This window comes from Bidens hawaiensis, unplaced genomic scaffold (assembly GCF_021521415.1).
Source record: "Bidens hawaiensis isolate Kalapana, Puna unplaced genomic scaffold, B.hawaiensis_p1.1 tig00038218_1, whole genome shotgun sequence".
Classification (NCBI taxonomy): Eukaryota; Viridiplantae; Streptophyta; class Magnoliopsida; order Asterales; family Asteraceae; genus Bidens; species Bidens hawaiensis.
This window is the reverse complement of record NW_027496718.1, coordinates 112,681-130,096: the sequence shown is the minus strand read 5'-3', so window position 1 is coordinate 130,096 and position 17,416 is coordinate 112,681. Positions and strand designations below refer to the sequence as shown.

The 17,416-nt window shown below is 35.7% G+C and overlaps 2 protein-coding genes across 2 annotated transcripts; one reads left to right on the top strand and one right to left on the bottom strand.

The window, feature by feature from the left end:
- The first annotated feature begins 9,403 nt into the window (after positions 1–9,403).
- Positions 9,404–13,797, top strand: LOC143590241 (phosphate transporter PHO1 homolog 9-like). Its single transcript, XM_077070784.1, has 9 exons — positions 9,404–10,358; positions 10,446–10,494; positions 10,564–10,635; positions 10,726–10,855; positions 11,452–11,837; positions 11,941–12,090; positions 12,177–12,329; positions 12,406–12,693; positions 13,424–13,797. Exons 1-9 carry the CDS (start codon positions 9,547–9,549, stop codon positions 13,661–13,663), a joined length of 2,280 nt encoding a protein of 759 aa, XP_076926899.1. The 5' UTR covers positions 9,404–9,546; the 3' UTR covers positions 13,664–13,797.
- Positions 13,798–13,973: 176 nt separating this feature from the next.
- LOC143590240 (SPX domain-containing protein 4-like) lies at positions 13,974–16,024 on the bottom strand. Its single transcript, XM_077070783.1, has 3 exons — positions 15,765–16,024; positions 14,527–14,692; positions 13,974–14,448 (listed from the first exon to the last, which is right to left on the bottom strand). The coding sequence occupies exons 1-3, from the start codon at positions 15,981–15,983 to the stop codon at positions 14,018–14,020; spliced, it is 816 nt and encodes a 271-aa protein (XP_076926898.1). The 5' UTR covers positions 15,984–16,024; the 3' UTR covers positions 13,974–14,017.
- Positions 16,025–17,416: the final 1,392 nt, after the last annotated feature.

Below are 17,416 nucleotides of genomic sequence, written 5' to 3'. Positions count from 1 at the left end.
ACTAGATAAAAATTATGAAGTAGAAACTGATGATGGGAATGTAAGTAGAATAACCGAGGCTCTAGATAATGCCACAATTTCTTTAGCCAATCACGTCATTCCTGTACGCCTATTGCCTATGACATTAGCAGGTTTTGATGTTGTTCTAGGTATGGACTGGTTATCGTATAATAAAGCCCATATCCTATGTAACAACAAAGCCATCGACATTCGAACACCTAATAACAAAACCATTCGTATAACCGGAGATAAGGAAAGAGGAAAAGTGGGAATTATTTCCAAGATTAAAGCAAGTCATTGCATAGGAAAGGGATGCCTCGCATTCATGGCCTATGTAACCAAGGAACCTGAACCAAAGAAGATGGAGGAAGTACCAATCGTGTCTGAATTCCAAGATGTATTTCCTAACGAGTTACCAGGAGCCCCGCCTGATAGAGAAGTAGAATTTAAGATCGACCTTATGCCAGAAACTTCACCAATTGCCAAATCACCTTATCATCTAGCACCTACGGAAATGAAGGAATTGAAGAAGCAGTTAGATGAATTATTAGAAAAAGGATTCATACGTCCAAGTTCGTCACCGTGGGGAGATCCAATTCTGTTTGTAAAGAAGAAGGACGGGTCAATGAGTATGTGTATAGATTACAGAGAGTTAAACAAGGTTACGATCAAGAACAGGTATCCACTACCAAGAATCGACGATTTGTTAGATCAACTCCAAGGAGCAAGTTGCTTTTCCAAGATTGACCTAAGATCAGGATATCACCAATTGAAGTTACAAGAGGAAGATATCCCTAAAACCGCATTTAGAACCTAATACGGACATTATGAGTTCACTGTTATGCCTTTCGGACTCACTAATGCTCCAGCAGCTTTTATGGACATGATGAATCGGATTTGCAAGCCATACTTGGACAAGTTTGTTATTGTCTTTATTGATGACATTCTTGTTTAGTCAAAATCCAAAGACGATCATCAAGTTCATCTTAAGGTTATACTTGAAACTCTAAGGAACGAGAAGTTATACACTAAGTTCTCCAAGTGTGAATTTTGGTTGTCCGAAGTACAATTTCTTGGTCATGTTATAAATGAGAAGGGTATTCAAGTAGATCCAGCAAAGATCAAAACTATAACCAAGTGAGAGAAACCCAAGACACCGACTCAAGTCCGAAGTTTTCTAGGCTTAGCCGGTTACTATCGCAGATTCATTCAAGACTTCTCCCGAATAGCTGTCCCATTAACGTCACTCACAAGAAAGTCAATTAAGTTTGAATGGGGACATAAGCAAGAGGAAGCATTCGAAACACTAAAACAAAAGTTAACCAATGCACCTATCTTGGCTTTGCCAGATGGACTAGAAAACTTTACCATTTACTGTGATGCTTCGCACACGGGAATGGGATGTGTTTTGATGCAAGGAAAGAAAGTGATTGCTTACGCTTCAAGACAATTGAAAGTTCATGAGAATAATTACACTACGCACGACCTTGAATTAGGTGCTATAATATTCGGGTTGAAATTATGGCGACATTACTTGTATGGTGTAAGGTTCACAATATACACTGACCACAAAAGCTTGAAGCATATATTCGATCAAAAGGAGTTGAATATGAGACAAAAGGCGTTGGAAGGAAACGCTAAATGATTACGATTGTGAGATCGTGTATCATGAAGGAAAAGCCAACGTTGTGGCTGACGCCTTAAGTAGAAAAGAAAATGAGAAACCAAAGTGAGTCCGAGCTCTTAGATTGGAACTCAAAGTCGACTTAGCCTGTCAAATCAAATAAGCTCAGAAGTTGGCACTGGAAGAAGGGAACATTAAAGCCGAAAAAGAGAATGGCACAATTGATCAATTGATTAAAGGAAGTGATGAAATACTTAAACTCGGTATGGATTTGGGTACCGATGGTCGGAAGTTTAAGAGACAAGATTCTAGAAGAAGCACACAAGTCAAAGTATATGATGCATCCGGGAAGTGACAAGATATATCACAATCTAAAAGACGATTACTAGTGGATCGAGATGAAGAAAGACATTGCCTTATATGTAGCTAAGTGCCTGACGTGTTCAAAAGTGAAAGCTAAACATCAAAAGTCGTTAGGATTACTACAACAACCGGAAATCCTGATATGGAAGTGGGATATGATAACCATGGATTTCATCATGAAGTTACCAAAAACTTCACGCCAAAATGATGCAATCTGGGTTATTATAGATAGACTTAAAAAGTCTACTCATTTTATTCCAATTCAAGAAACATTTAGTGTGGATAAGTTAGCACATTTATATGTCAAAAAATTGTATCCTTACATGGTGTGCCACTATCCATCATTTCTGATAGAGATAGTCGATTCACTTCAAACTTTTGGTCAAGTTTTCAAAAAGCCATGGGGACTCGACTAAATCTAAATACTGCTTACCATCCCCAAATTGATGGCCAAAGTGAACGTACGATTCAAACATTAGAAGATATGCTTCATGCCTGCGTCATTGATCTAGGAGGAAGCTGGGATACCCATCTTGCTTTAATGGAATTCTCGTACAACAATAGTTATCATACGAGTATCCAAACAACACCATTTGAAGCATTGTATGGACGTAAGTGTAGAACACCTGTGTGTTGGTCAGAAACAGGTGATGGTCAGTTGTCAGGACCTGAAATCGTTCAAAGAACCACTGATCAAGTTATACAAATCCGTGAACGATTGAAAACGGCAAGAGATAGACAAAAGAGTTATGCGGACATTCTCCGCAAGCCATTAGAATTCAAAGAAGGCGACAAAGTGTTATTGAAAGTATCGCCTTGGAAAGGTGTAGTAAGATTCGGAAAGAAAGGAAAATTAAGTACAAGATTCGTTGGACCATTCCAAATACTCGAAAGAGTTGGGCCAGTTGCTTATCGACTAGAATTACCCGAGGAGATGAAGGGTATTCACGATGTGTTTCACGTATCCAATCTGCGCAAGTGTTTAGCTGACGAAACCCTTCTATGCCATTAAAAGATGTCAAGATCAACGAGAAGCTTAAGTTTGTAGAACAACCGATTCAAATAGAGGATAGCATGATTAAGTTCCTCAAGCACGAACGACTCAAACTCGTAAAAGTCAAATGGGATTCAAGACGAGGACCCGAGTATACGTGAACTCGAATCAGAAATGAAAGAAAAAGTATCCCAATTTATTCCAATAAATCTCGAGGACGAGATTATTCAAAAGGTGTGGAGGATGTAACATCGCGTCTTTTACCCTCTTTAATTTAAGCTTAAATTTACTAACTTAGAAAGTACAGGGACCAAAAATGCAAATTCTGAAAATTTGCTCCCATCGCGGTACGCGACGGGGTAACAATCAACCCATCGCATAGCGCGATGGGCTTGGTGAGTCACCGAACACGTGTTTAACACCGTGTCAACACGTGGCGCAATGTGACAGGCCATGTGTCACCACCGCATAAGGCGGTGTAAAAAGTGCGGGGCCGCGGTACGCGACGGGTCCCAAGAACCCCATCGCCTACCGCGACGGGGTCCAATTTCGCCTATAAAAGGGGAGGAGACGGGTTTGAACCCCATTCATCCCATCACACCTCCATATACACACACATAACCTAGAAAGGCGTGCCCCATTGTCGTGTCAAGTTTACGTGCCAATTTCTCGAAGTTCGTGCGAAGAACGAAGTCATAATCAAGTAGCAAAAACTTAAGCGAGTAGATCAAGATCCTGCCTTTTTATTATCAATCAATCTAAGCATCCAATCTGAGGTAGGAGTTACGTTTAAGTTATTTGACTTATTTCTTAGACTATCAATCGAGGCTATGGCCTTTAACCTTGATCGTATTTTACAAATCATTCACAATCATGTTTTCATAAACGTTACTTCATGATGAAGTAATGTTAAACGAAAGATATATTTTGACGGGCATGTAGTAACTGGAAGGGGGATATCACTAGTAGTAAGTTTCTTGCCTAAGGAAAAGTAATTCGCATAAATCCCAATCAACCGAGGGACCCGTTTACTTACCTGGAGAAACTTACTAACATGATAGAACCTATTTGGCCAAAGCATGCTATATCAAACGTCACATAAAACTAAGTGTTTTCATTCACAATCAAAGATAAACGATTTCAAGGTTAAACTTACAATCATAGCTTAATCATCATTCAAATCATTCATACAAACCTATTCATGTATAGGTTAAGTATCATTCTCAATCAATCAATCAGTCAAGGTTTTCAACACCGACAGTACAGGTCAATACGTTAACCTTTTTAATCAGTCAAAACATGTTTATACTCAATGAGACGAACGGGTGTTTGTCTTAACGAGTCAATCAATGTCTACACGAGATAATGAAATCTGTAAAACATTATATTACAAAGTAGAGAATAATATCAACTCCTTGTTGTTTGCTACTTTATAGTTTATTTGTTGTAGTGTTATGTTGTTTGCTTTGGAGCCGGGGGTCTCGTTAGAAGCAGCATCTCTATCCCTAGGGATAGAGGAAATGTTTGCCTACATCACACCCTCCACAGACCCTACTGATAACTTTGACTATTTGTGACATTTACTGGGTATGGTTGGTGTTGTTGTATTATAATAAAAGAAAATAACTGTAAACAAGTGTCGATTTGTGGTTAAACCTCACAACTTTTTTCTCTCCTAAACTAATAATGTTGACATAGATCAATAATTATTCACTTTCCTTTCACACTTTATTTATGGATATTGGATTTTAATAATCCAAACTTTGACCTATTGGTCGATATTAATCCCAACTTAAGAAACTATAAACTATATAAATAAAGTGTGTCTCGCGTGTAAAAGGTGGTGCACTTTGAGTTTCGGCTCAAGACCCTATCAATTGTGCATCACACTTTTAAAACCAGAGAATCGAAAGTGTTCTCCTCCTCCTCCTCCTCTTCTTTTTGTGTTTGATTGTCTCGGGTTTTGAGATGGTTCAAAAGGTTAAGCTTTACCAAATCCATATGTGGTTTTGAGACGGTTTAGGAGGTTCAGCCTTACAAAATTCATATGTTTCGACTACCTAGATCGATTTAAAACTAGCCATACATATGAACATGTATTTATATACAATTAATATTGTGTGTCTTCTATATATTAATGAAAATAATAGAAGATACACGCTAGCTTTGTAGGTCACCTAAAAGTTGGTTTTTCCAATTCTCTCTCTCCTATTAATTATTGGAGGCCATGCGTCAACTTCAGCTAATTAAAGTCTAGATTTTGATTTCACACCTATTAAATTATTTTTAGAACGACGGCTTTATTTTTTGTGTTTGGCCACCGCACTCTCCAATTTGAGAGTCCCGTTGCCCCACCCTGGTCAGATTACGATGTCTTAACCGGGCCCACATTGGCTTCAAAGTTTGGCTTGGGCGTTCCCCCGGAAAACCATATCACCGGCTGCCACTTGACAGTCCTTGTGGCGCTACAAGAGCAGAACTCTCGCGCGTAACACACGGTGGGCCGAAACCCGGGTGCGCTCGGAATCCAAACCGACACCTCGTAAGACCTAGTTCAAATAATTCTTTGCCAATATCCATAAAAAATGACATAAGTAAGAATCGAACTTAGTCTTTATTGAAGAATCCAAAATACTAAAGAGTATGATTACACATAAGTCCTATCCTTAAACAATAAATAAAAATAGCAAGAAGCTAAAAAGAACGTATAAACAAAGCCATCAAGACACAGGGGTGGACATACTCCTATGCTACAGGGGTCGGCCGACCCCTATGAAAAAAGTTTTTAGTGTTGTTATAGTGTTGAAATCCTGACCATCCCCTGTAATTTTTTGACATCGACCCTGTGGATTTCAAAATCCGATGGGTGATGAAAGAAAAATAAAAGAAAGAAGTAGAAATTCTCCCGTCGGTGTGGCTACCGGTTCACTATTCTTTAATGTTAATGGTGTTAGAGCATTCTCATCCCATTCCCTATAATTATGTGAGGAAAATTTGCAAATTATAGGGTGAGGTTGTGAGTGATTGTGAGTGTAAATTATAGAATGGGGAGAGAAATGTAATGATTTTTTTAAATTTAGGGAAGCATTTGGGGAAACATTGTTTCCCATATTAAATTTTTAATATTTATTGGACTGGTTGTGGGTAGAGGAGAGAAAAAACTGTAATTATAAAAAAATAAAAAATATTATTTAATTGAACAGGAGAAAGAAATGCAGTGTTTTTAGTGTAATAATAGAGATAGAGACGGGAAACGAGTTAAGAATGCTCTTGCATGTTACAGTTTTTCTGAATGATTGAGAAGAAAGAGACCAAAGTAGTGTCCTATTTCTTTTTTACTCGGCCTTTTTAAAAAGACTTTGTGGGCTGTAGCCTGGTTAAAATGCTTACATCTTTTGCAAACATAAAAGAAATTATACAAGGAAAGAAAATATATAAGAAACATGTGAATATAATATATTTATATTGATTTGCCCGATTGTTAAAACATATAAATTATTGTGATTTTTTACTTTTTACATTTGATTTAATTTCACTTATCAACTTTTCTATTTATTTTTTCTATTACTTACTTCGTTTAAATAACCTTAAACCAAATATTAATCGGAACAAATGCCTATTCTAGAGTTATCAACTTAAAATCAGTCAAGCGGTTATATATCCATTAGAAAAATACATATTTAATATATATTTATGTGAGCAGCAACTATATTATATATATACACGACCTGGCCTGACCTGAATGAATGAACCGGGTGGAAAAAATACCGATTTTACCTGACTTGAACGGCCAAAGCGGAACGATTTTTTTATATATATAACTGAGTACTGATCCAAAATGTAGGAAAATGTCATGGATCCGCCACTAATAAAACAAGGGAAATTAAAAATTGAAATTGCACTAAAAAAGCTCTCTATATTTAACTTTCTTGCCCAATCTGAAATCCATTTAAACGAGTTCAACTATAACTTTTTTTTCTTTTTCAAAACCTTTCTTCAAACCTATTCTCAGATTTAATGGAGACTTTCGGTGAGAAAAATGAAAGTAGATGAATGATGAAATTGGTCTTCTTTTCTTTGATACGTATTTGAATGTGTCAAGTCTTTTATAGCTCAACTACATCATATAAAAATGACGACTTGATGGTAATTATAATATTAATTGGTTTCTTGACCCTGATATTATAATACGCAACTATCTTGTGTACCACAAATTTAAATTGTGACGCTTATACACACAATTTTTTTAGACATGATTAATTTATTATGGTTTTTATAAAGGGTAAACTTAAATTCGCCCTAACGTTAATCCCATAAACTATATATGTTTGGTGACATGCTGTATAGGAGGCAACTTTTCTTAACAAACTTTTGGAAACACATTGACAACCATTTTAATCATATTTGGTGTTTGTGTGATTATAGTATACATAGAGCATTTACATCTTTATATATAAATATCTGTTATTATTATTGTTGTTGTTTTTTTTTTGAGTAAATGTGAGTGAAATAAGAAGAATATATAATAAGAATAAAAAAATATTAGTTATTTTTTTGAAAGGCAATATTATATAAGAACAAGTGACAGGAAATCGCTAGTCATCAGGAACAACAATATACAAGTACATACATGTTTATGATATCGAATTTATACCAATTATCTCAATTGACACAAAACTTTTCGCTCTTAAGCCCACCCAAAGAAAAGTTAATATTTTTATCTCTTCCACCAATTTGCTTGATCTCGTGCTTATGCCATTGAAAATTTTGTTGTTCCTTGCTTTCTTGGCTTTCCGTAGGCCCCATAACATTACCGAGAAATTGTTTGAGTTATCTTGTCTATCGTTTGACCACAGCTATTGTTATCTTGAATTGTCATGACACCCAAGACTGGAAATGCATAAAAAGGAGGAAGCTTACACCACTGTATTATTTAATTGAATAGAGATAAATGAGGAATCGAATGTGGGTGAATTTTTAAAAGATGAACAAATTTTGTGAACACATATGTTTTTTTTTATTTCTAAACAATTTTTGAAAATATTTGATAGATAAATTAGGATTATACTAAAAGTAGAATAAAAATATAGGAGACATGAGTCCTCAAATTCTCAACAAAACTCACCCTCTTCCACGGGTTGGATTAACCTCAGCTTCGAATTAGATATGACTTTTGAGGTTTTATCATAATAAAATTCATAAGAAGAATTTCGTAGCTTCTAATAGCCTATGCGTGTAAATGAGCTCCCGGACCACTAAGCTATTTGAATAAATACCGGTGTATTGTGAACCCTGTACGTTTTTGAGTATCATGATTACTACCCTATGGAATGGGATAGAGACTCGTTTACTTTAAACAAGTTTCCTAAACTAAATGTCACACTGCTGTGAAAATGGACATCATTTATAATCCTAGACTTTTAAGGCGTCCATAGTCAATCCTACACATTTAAACAGTTTATTAACTTGAAAACAATCTTAATATTTGAAAATGTGTAATTATACATACGGTTAAATGCAACAGTTTGACTATAATCCCACGTGAAATAGATATTTACACATTTAAACATTTTATTATTAACTCGAAAACAAATTTAATATTTGAAAACGTGTAATTGTACGGTTAAGTAATAATAATAGCAGACGACAATTTGACAATATAGTAACCAGTTATTGCAAAGTGGACTTTTAAGATGTTATATAATATTGGTTTGGTTGGGTGTATTGACGCCGGAATTAATATATGTTTTCTATCCACTAGCTAAGCAGGTGCAGGTGTGGATTCTCTTTCACCACTGGGGTCTGACGGCGACATGCAACCGGTGACAGACAGGATGATATAATAAAAGAAACAGTCTAACAACTACAAGAACCAAAATATCTTTTACTTTTATAATGAGCTAAAACCAACTCGGGTCGTTCGAGCCAGTTATAATATGAGCGTAGCCGGCTCGACTCAGTAGTTCTAGTCGAGCCAGAAGCTAAACCCGTATTTGGCTCGTGGTTTCTCTCAATTTTGATGATTTTTTTGTGTTTTTCCTTTTTACGAGTCCTCGAATAACAAGTCAACAACAATATCACGTTATACAAGTCATAAATAATACAGTACCAAACAACCAATACAGAAGGAAGTGAGCTGGTTTATACGAGCCAACAACTAAGTTTCTCGAGCTTTTATACGAGCGCCTGAGTGAGCCACTTTTGGGTTAAACTAGACTCGAAAATTTATACAGGCCAAATTAATAGGCTCGAGTTTTTAACAAGCTCATTTGTATGAGTAGGAAAGCGAAATCTATTCGTGATGTGAACGGAAATTAAAATATTGTTTGTTTTAAGATTAAATTGACCCTATTGACCAAGTATGGTTTGATGATTATATCTTCAAAACACACTATATAGCTGGAAGCAAGTTGGTTTGTACCTTGTCTTGAATTAAATGTGAAAACAACACATGCAAGAAACCAAACAGCAGCTAAGAATGTTTATCCCTACATAAACACTACATCTTTTTCCATAAAATCTAAATTTTGGCTTGTTTTTTCTCTAAACTTAAACCACCCAAAAAATGAAGTTTGGAAAGGAATTTGCTTCACAGATGGTGCCAGAATGGAAAGAAGCATACATGAACTACAACTTCCTCAAGCTTCTTATAAAAGATATCGTGCTTTTTCGACAGCAGCAGAGCAGGTTACCGGATAACTACCCGACAGCGCCTCTGCCACCGTCAAAAGCGGCAGCTTTGAAGAGAAAAGGGTCTCTTTTCAGAGCTTTCAGTGGGCTAACGAGTCGGTACAACAACCGAGTTACCAAAAAAGATAAAGAAGATGAAGTGATCCTAGTGAGTGCCATGCACACATCAGATGTAGAACAACGAGGAGAAGGCGGGAATTACCAGACAATATTTCTTCGTGCATCGGAGGAAGGCGCTGAGTATGAGCTCGTGTTTTTCAGACGACTCGATGATGAGTTCAACAAAGTGCTTAGATTTTATAGAACCAAGGTGGAGGAAGCTGTGAAGGAAGCTGAAGAGTTGAATCTACAAATGGATGCTCTTATTGCACTTAGAATCAAAGTCACTAATCCTACTGTTGACTCGCCTTTCATCAACCAAAGATACACGGGTTATCCGATGGAGGTGATCCATGAAGAACAACAAGAGAAGAGAGTCAAGGAATACCAGATGGCGTCTTTAGACGTTTTAAATCATATCAAAATCAACACGACTGCAGAAACGCCATTGTCCGCCATCAAAAACGTTTTCGGTAGTTCAAGATCAGACCCGCAATTCAACAAGCAAGAACTTAAAGACGCGAAAGAAAAGTTGAAGCAAGCTTTTATTGAGTTTCATGAAAAGCTTCGGTTTCTGAAGAACTATGCGTAAGTATTAATTAAGCGTGTTCATATGACATAAAGATTGTTACACTTTTACAAATTAACTGAATTTCATCTTGCTTTACATTCCAGATTCTTAAATCAATTGGCCTTTTCCAAGATAATGAAGAAGTATGATAAGGTTAGCGTTTTTTTTTCCGGTTACATGTGTCACGAGGTGTTTGGTTTCTGACCAGAATTGTTAGTCTAGATCACATCAAGAAATGCATCAGATGCTTACTTACAGATGGTTGAAGAGTCATACTTAGGCCAATCTGATGAGGTGTGTTACTGTTATATATATCAGCAAATTACATATAAAATGAGAAATTGCATATAAATCAGATAATCATTAACAAGGAATCTTCTTCAGGTTGCTAATCTCATAGAGAGAGTCGAATCGGCATTTGTAAAGCATTTCTGTAACGGGAATCGTCATCAAGGAATGAGCACGCTAAAACCAAATACTAAGAAAAAGAGGCATCTGGTAACATTTTTTGTAGGTAAGTTATTAAAGGCCACAAGAACCTATTAGTAGGCATGTAAATGAACCAAACGTTCAGTGAACTATTCTTGAACCATTAAGCAAGAAGTTTGCTTATATCTGTTTATTTAATAGACGAGCATGAACAAAAGATTTTGTCATTTAGTTAAAAGAATGAAAGTGAACACTTGTCTTGTTTGTTCATTCATGTTCGTGAACATTCGTAGTTTACGTTTGTCCGTTCAACTTTTGTTTATATATTCGTGTATATTTTAGGGCCACTACAATTTAGTCTACTTTTAATAACTTTTTAGGTCCAACACACTTTTGTTCACATTACTTATATTTGGTCTTAACTCAATTATGTTCATTCATCTATGTTCAGTTATGTTCATTCATTTACATTTGTTTATACTATTAACAAACGAGCGAACACAAACACGCTCTTTTTCTTAACAAACGAACACAATCACGCTCATTTTCTTACGAACGAACACGAACAAGAAAACCTCGTTCATGAATTGTTCGTGTCCAATCACTTGTTTACAAGCCTACCCATTATTAATGTGTACATTACAACTTTGACCAATGAAAATTGACTATTTTCTTTAACAGGTTGCTTCTTTGGATGCTCGTTAGCACTTGTGGTGGCGATCATTGTAAACGTACATAACAGAAAAATTTTTAGTCTTAAGGGTACGGGTCGAACTCAGTACATGGATACCATTTTTCCACTATACACCTTATTTGGATTTCTGGTGTTACATATGGTTATGTATGCTGCAAATGTATATTACTGGACGCGTTATCGTGTCAATTACTCGTTTATATTTGGATTCAAACCCGGTACCGAATTGGGTTATACTGAGATTCTACTACTCAGTTCGGGCCTATCAGTGCTCACTCTTTCAGCCGTACTCTCAAATCTTGAAATGGAATTGGATAAAAATACTCAAAGTTACTCTGCACTAACTGAATTACTCCCTCTAGGATTAGTCATTGTGAGAAATTCCTCTTTTGCCCTTGATACATTCATACATCACATACTACATTTATATGTTTGTCTATCAGTTTCATCATTAACTATGTTTTGTACTTTTGTAGGGTGTAATTCTGATATCAATCTGTCCGTTTAATATCTTCTATCGTGCAAACCGTTTCTTTCTGTTAGTCTGTTTATGGCATTGCATTTGTGCTCCTTTCTATGCAATCACTCTCCCTGATTTCTTCTTGGCTGATCAGTTTACTAGTCAGGTAAGATTCATAAACAACTACGAAAGCATGATCATGCATTCATACTCGATCAGGAAACTAAGAGTCTTATATTTCTTTGACTTCAGGTTCAGTTATTGAGGAATTTGCAATTCTATGTATGCTACTACGGTTGGGGAGATTTTAAGAAAAGAGATGCAAAAAAGTGCAATAGCAGCGATGTTTATGATGTTATTACTATAGTTATTGCTGTGATACCATATTGGATTCGATTCCTACAGGTACATAATTTACCTTGCATTAATTAATAGTTACTTTTCTATATTACATTATACATGTAAATGAATGTCCGTACAGTGTATAAGACGCTGGTGGGGAGGCCACGATTCTACGCAATCTCTAAATGCACTCAAATACTTCTCTACCATTATTGCTCTTATTGCAAGGTCAATTCAGACTCAAAGGAGACTTAAGAAAGAATTATCTTTGAAGATCATTGCTGCGTCTACGTCAGGAATTGCAACAATTTTTAACACGTATTGGGATATAGTGATGGATTGGGGTCTGCTATGCAAGGATTCTGAGAATCCATGGTTAAGAGATAAGCTTATTTTGCCAAACAGATCTCTCTACTTCATAGCAATGGTAATTACTAATTACATGTTCGGATCAAATACAAACAACTCTTATCGTGAGAAACTTACAAGTAACTAGAGTAATTAGGCTAACACTACCTCACCTTTTGTAGTGCAATTACTCTAGTTCAAATATATTAATAATAATTTAGTAGGTTACAAGATCTCACCCATGCTTAGGCCTGTAAACGAACACCAATAACGCCATGTTAGTATTTGTTCATTTAACTTTAAACGAGCACGGAAACTTAATCGAACAAGTATTTGTGTTCATGTTCATTCGTTTAAAAACTGAACATGATCGCGTTCGTTTTTGTTCGTTTATTTAAAATGTAAACGAGCATTCACGAACCTAATTAAACACATATAAACAAACATATATGAACACACGTAAATGAACAAAACTAACATAAACGAACACACTTAAATGAACACAAACAAACAAATATAAAACATATAAGGGTGATATAATTTGTAAAATACAAATAATATTTAATTTATTTCTATAAATATATAAACGGACATTGACGAACAAAGCATGTGTTTGTGTTTGTTCGTTTAACTAAGTGAACTCAGACTTTTTGTTCATGTTCAACATAAACAAACTTCCTGGCAAACGGTCCACGAACAATTCACTGTTTGGTTTGTTTACAGGCCCTAATTAGGATGCAATTAGGTTATATTTAAACATACACTAACTAATTACTGATCTATGCAAACATACATGAACTAATTCGCAGGCATTGAATGTGATATTGAGACTTGCATGGATGCAAACGGTTTTGGATTTCCACGAAGCTCCATTCCTCCATAAAAACGTGCTGATAGCAATAATTGCAAGTTTGGAGATCATTCGGCGTGGTTTATGGAACTTCTTCAGGTTGGAGAATGAGCATTTGAACAACGTTGGAAAGTTTCGAGCGGTTAAGTCCGTGCCATTACCTTTCAGCTATCAACACGAAGATCACAAGAATCAATAAATCTTCTTTTTTGTATGAATATTATGAATGTGCACTTAAACCCTAAACCCTAGACTTAAAAGAGTTACAAGTTTGATCCAGAGTGTATTGACAATACGAATGTACAGTGCTCTATATTTCTTCTTTAACGGATGCCTAGCATGACGCTTCGACAATACGGTTTTCAAAGTGACGAGCGAACTGGTTGAGTGAGCCCAACCAATTGGTTTTATCGATTTAGTTGTTTAACAGGTCGGTTTTGAAGATTTAACAAAGTAACATTTAGGCATACAATACCAAAATATCCACATATCCAAAACGATCTTTACAGTTAGTTTTTAACCCGGTCAATGTCAAACAACAAAACACAACCAGTCAGCGACCAGACCGATCATCATCACAATCCAGTTCCGAATGCGAGTCGGTTATGGCTCCAGAATCCTCAATATCCCAGTTGCCAAAAATAGACGCAAACGATAATTGGTTGGAGGTAGAGCTTTCCTTCTTAAGCCCATTAATAGTTTTGATAGCATCAACCGTACGTCTATACACGTCCCACGTTCCCGCCCCAACCGACAACGGTCCAGTTCGGTCATCACCAGACCCCACATTTGTTTTAACACTAGTAGACTCCACCACTTCCTCTTCTAAAGGAAACAAGAGTTCCAAATTCTCCTCACACTCATGGACCAATCTTGTCAACAGTTCGGTGGTGAAAAATGGTTGTCTAAGAGCGAGTTGTGTGAAATGTACACGCAGTAATCCACCCGTTCTTTTGTCATACTTTTTTAATATCTTAATGATACCTAAAATGTAAAAACAAAAAAGAAATATGTAAAACATTAACTGTTTATATTAAAAAAGTAATCACTTACACACGTTACCTGCAAAGTTTAAGGAGCTGTAGTTTTTGAGGAGCACCATCTCCCCGTGAATAGTGACGAAGTCTTTTCGTATCATCATCATCTCTTCACTAAAGTCGGTTTCAGATGTGAAAACTCCATCTATGCGGGTTTTATCCTTCACTAGCTCGATTCTTTGTTTTAGCTCCTGATTAAATGACAGTGAGACTGGTGATTTTCTTATATTGACAGATTACTGTAGTGTTTGTGTGCAAGGGCAGTTGTCATTTATTGTAAATATTGTTGAGTGTGTTAGGATTAGTTTTGTCTCCATTACATATGGAGGCAATATATGCTAATTGTAATTATTCAAATAACACAAATGTTGAATGTTAATTGTAATTATTTGTGCAGGTTCGTAGGAAAGATTAAAGTCATGCAGTCAGATGGCAAATCAACACAGCATATTTGGGGCGTGCATGAAACTGGAAAAAAAATAAAAATCTGAAACCAAGAAACCAAACTGATATGACCGAACCAAATAAAAAAATTGACGGTTTAGTTAAATGCCTTTGTAAGAATCAAACTTTCAGTTCAGTTTCAATGTAGTGTGTAATTAAAACCTAAAAAAACGAACCAAACTGAACTGGACTTATAGATTTTCATTTTAAGTAATTTATAATAATTTAACATATAGTTTAATCCAAATATTTTATCCTAAATTCATAATATTCAAATAAATTATTAACTAACAAAAGAAATTTAGGCCTAACTTCATTATTTCCGGCCAACTTTTTTATTCGATTCAAAAGTTTCAAGCCCAAATGGCTAAAACGGAAAAACAAAACCGCATGGTTTTTAAAAACTCCGGTTTTAGCACAAAACCGAACCCATGCAAGCTCCTACCACATATGGAATTTGACCTATTTTATGTTTTGAAATCAAATATTCAAAAGACTTATTAGTTTATTCATCTCAATACCAGAGCATAGTGGAATCAGCTACTCCAGTCTACAATTGCAAATTCATATCAAATACTACTAATAATGTTTTATTTCTAATTAACTTTAAATAATCCAATCCAATCCAATCCATTAAAAGTAAACACAATGCTCATACTTGAGTCTACAATCTAAATTAACAAATTGAAAGCCTACAATTACAGACCCTGATGTTATCCTTAAATATAAAATTACCACATAACCCAAAAGTCAAATAAAAATCACCAATTTATTTCCACAACTCAAATTGAAATGAAAATAAAATATAATAAACAAAACCTGTAAGCGGATGACGAATTCTTCCTCTTTATCAACATAAAAATCATTGAACTTGTCCAATTCTTCATTGAGAATCCTGACGAACCATTGTTGCAGATCGGCTGGAGATTGTGGAAGGGTTTTGAGAAGCTTTTTAAGGGGTTTGTAACATAAGTATTTGTCTTTCCATTCGGGTAAGGTTTGTTCTAAATGGATTCCCAACTCTTTACCGAATTTCATAACCAGTTAATAATCGAGATTCAACAAGAGGATTGATTGAAGATACAAATGAGAATAGAATATTATTATTATTATTATTATTATTATTATTATTATTGTGAGGATAAGAAATAGTTTAGTTTGATAATGATAGTGTCTTTTGCCTTTTTTGGCTTTCAATCATCAACCTTTTGTTAGATAGATGCATAATAATAATAATAATCATCAAATTTTAAATTTCTTTTAAGGTCTTTTTGAACAAGTGTCACCAGCCAAGGTGTTTCTATTTGTTTTCTTCTTGTTCTTGTACTTTCCTTTATTTTATTTTATATTTTTTTTGACGAACGCCAGATATTTTGTACGCAGTTTTTATTGGCTACAGGTAGCCCGAGCCGGTCACGAGTCCGGACGGATGGAGCCCCTGGCATTCCACCTATTGAGAGGAGGAGCCGGTAAAACCGGGTGTGATCAGGACTCGAACCCTGGCAAGCCTGAGTCATCCCTCATATCTCTCATATAAATTGGTGATAGTGAGGTTTAAACCCCTACCTCTCACTAGTAAAGTGAGTGTTCTACCATTGAGCCACAAAAATAACTAATTTTCCTTTTAATTCTAACTGGGTAATAAACTCGCCGCGTTGCGGGTACACAATGACGTGAATTTGATCATTATCAGTTAAACTCGTTACGTTCGGACAATGAATCCAAAAAATAAATCTGTAAACGCCCTAAATAGTATCAGCACTAAAGTCGACAATGCATTTAAACACATAGTTAAAACAAAAATCAGTAAAACTCGCGCTTTGGTAATCCGGGTGTTGCAACGACTAGCGAATGCGGGTATCGGTTAGGTTCAACAAAATACCCAAACTAAATCAAAAGAATAAATTCCCGAATTTAACATATATAAAACAATTTTTTTTAAAAAAAAACAACAAAAAGCGTAATCATATGAAACGAATTTCAAAACTGAAATCGATATAGCTTGGCCAAAAAACTGTAGATGGAGTGGTCGTAATCACTATACAGAGGATGTGACATCTTGGTGGTGGTGGTTGCGACGATGGTGGGTGAGAGTGTGAGGAGAGAGAGAACGTGGAGATAACGTTGGAGGTGGTAGTTTTAATTAATATTAGAAGGGTGTCCGCGCGATTCAGCGGGTATTTGAACATAGACTTTGGTAATCACGCAACAATTATGGGAGTTCATAGTTCGGTTTGAAACCTTACAACCGTTTAAATCGGTCATCGGTTAGGTTAACGGTTGTTTTTTTAACTTTCGGTTTCAATTTTCTACAGTTTAGTTACTATTTTCGATGACAAATAATCGTTACTAATAGTTTGGCTCGCATGTTTAGCTTAAACCATCAAAACCGGCCTTAAACACTCATACGTAACATGTTGATTTTTTTTAATTAAAAAAAACTCCAACAATATGATACTCAAATTAAAGAA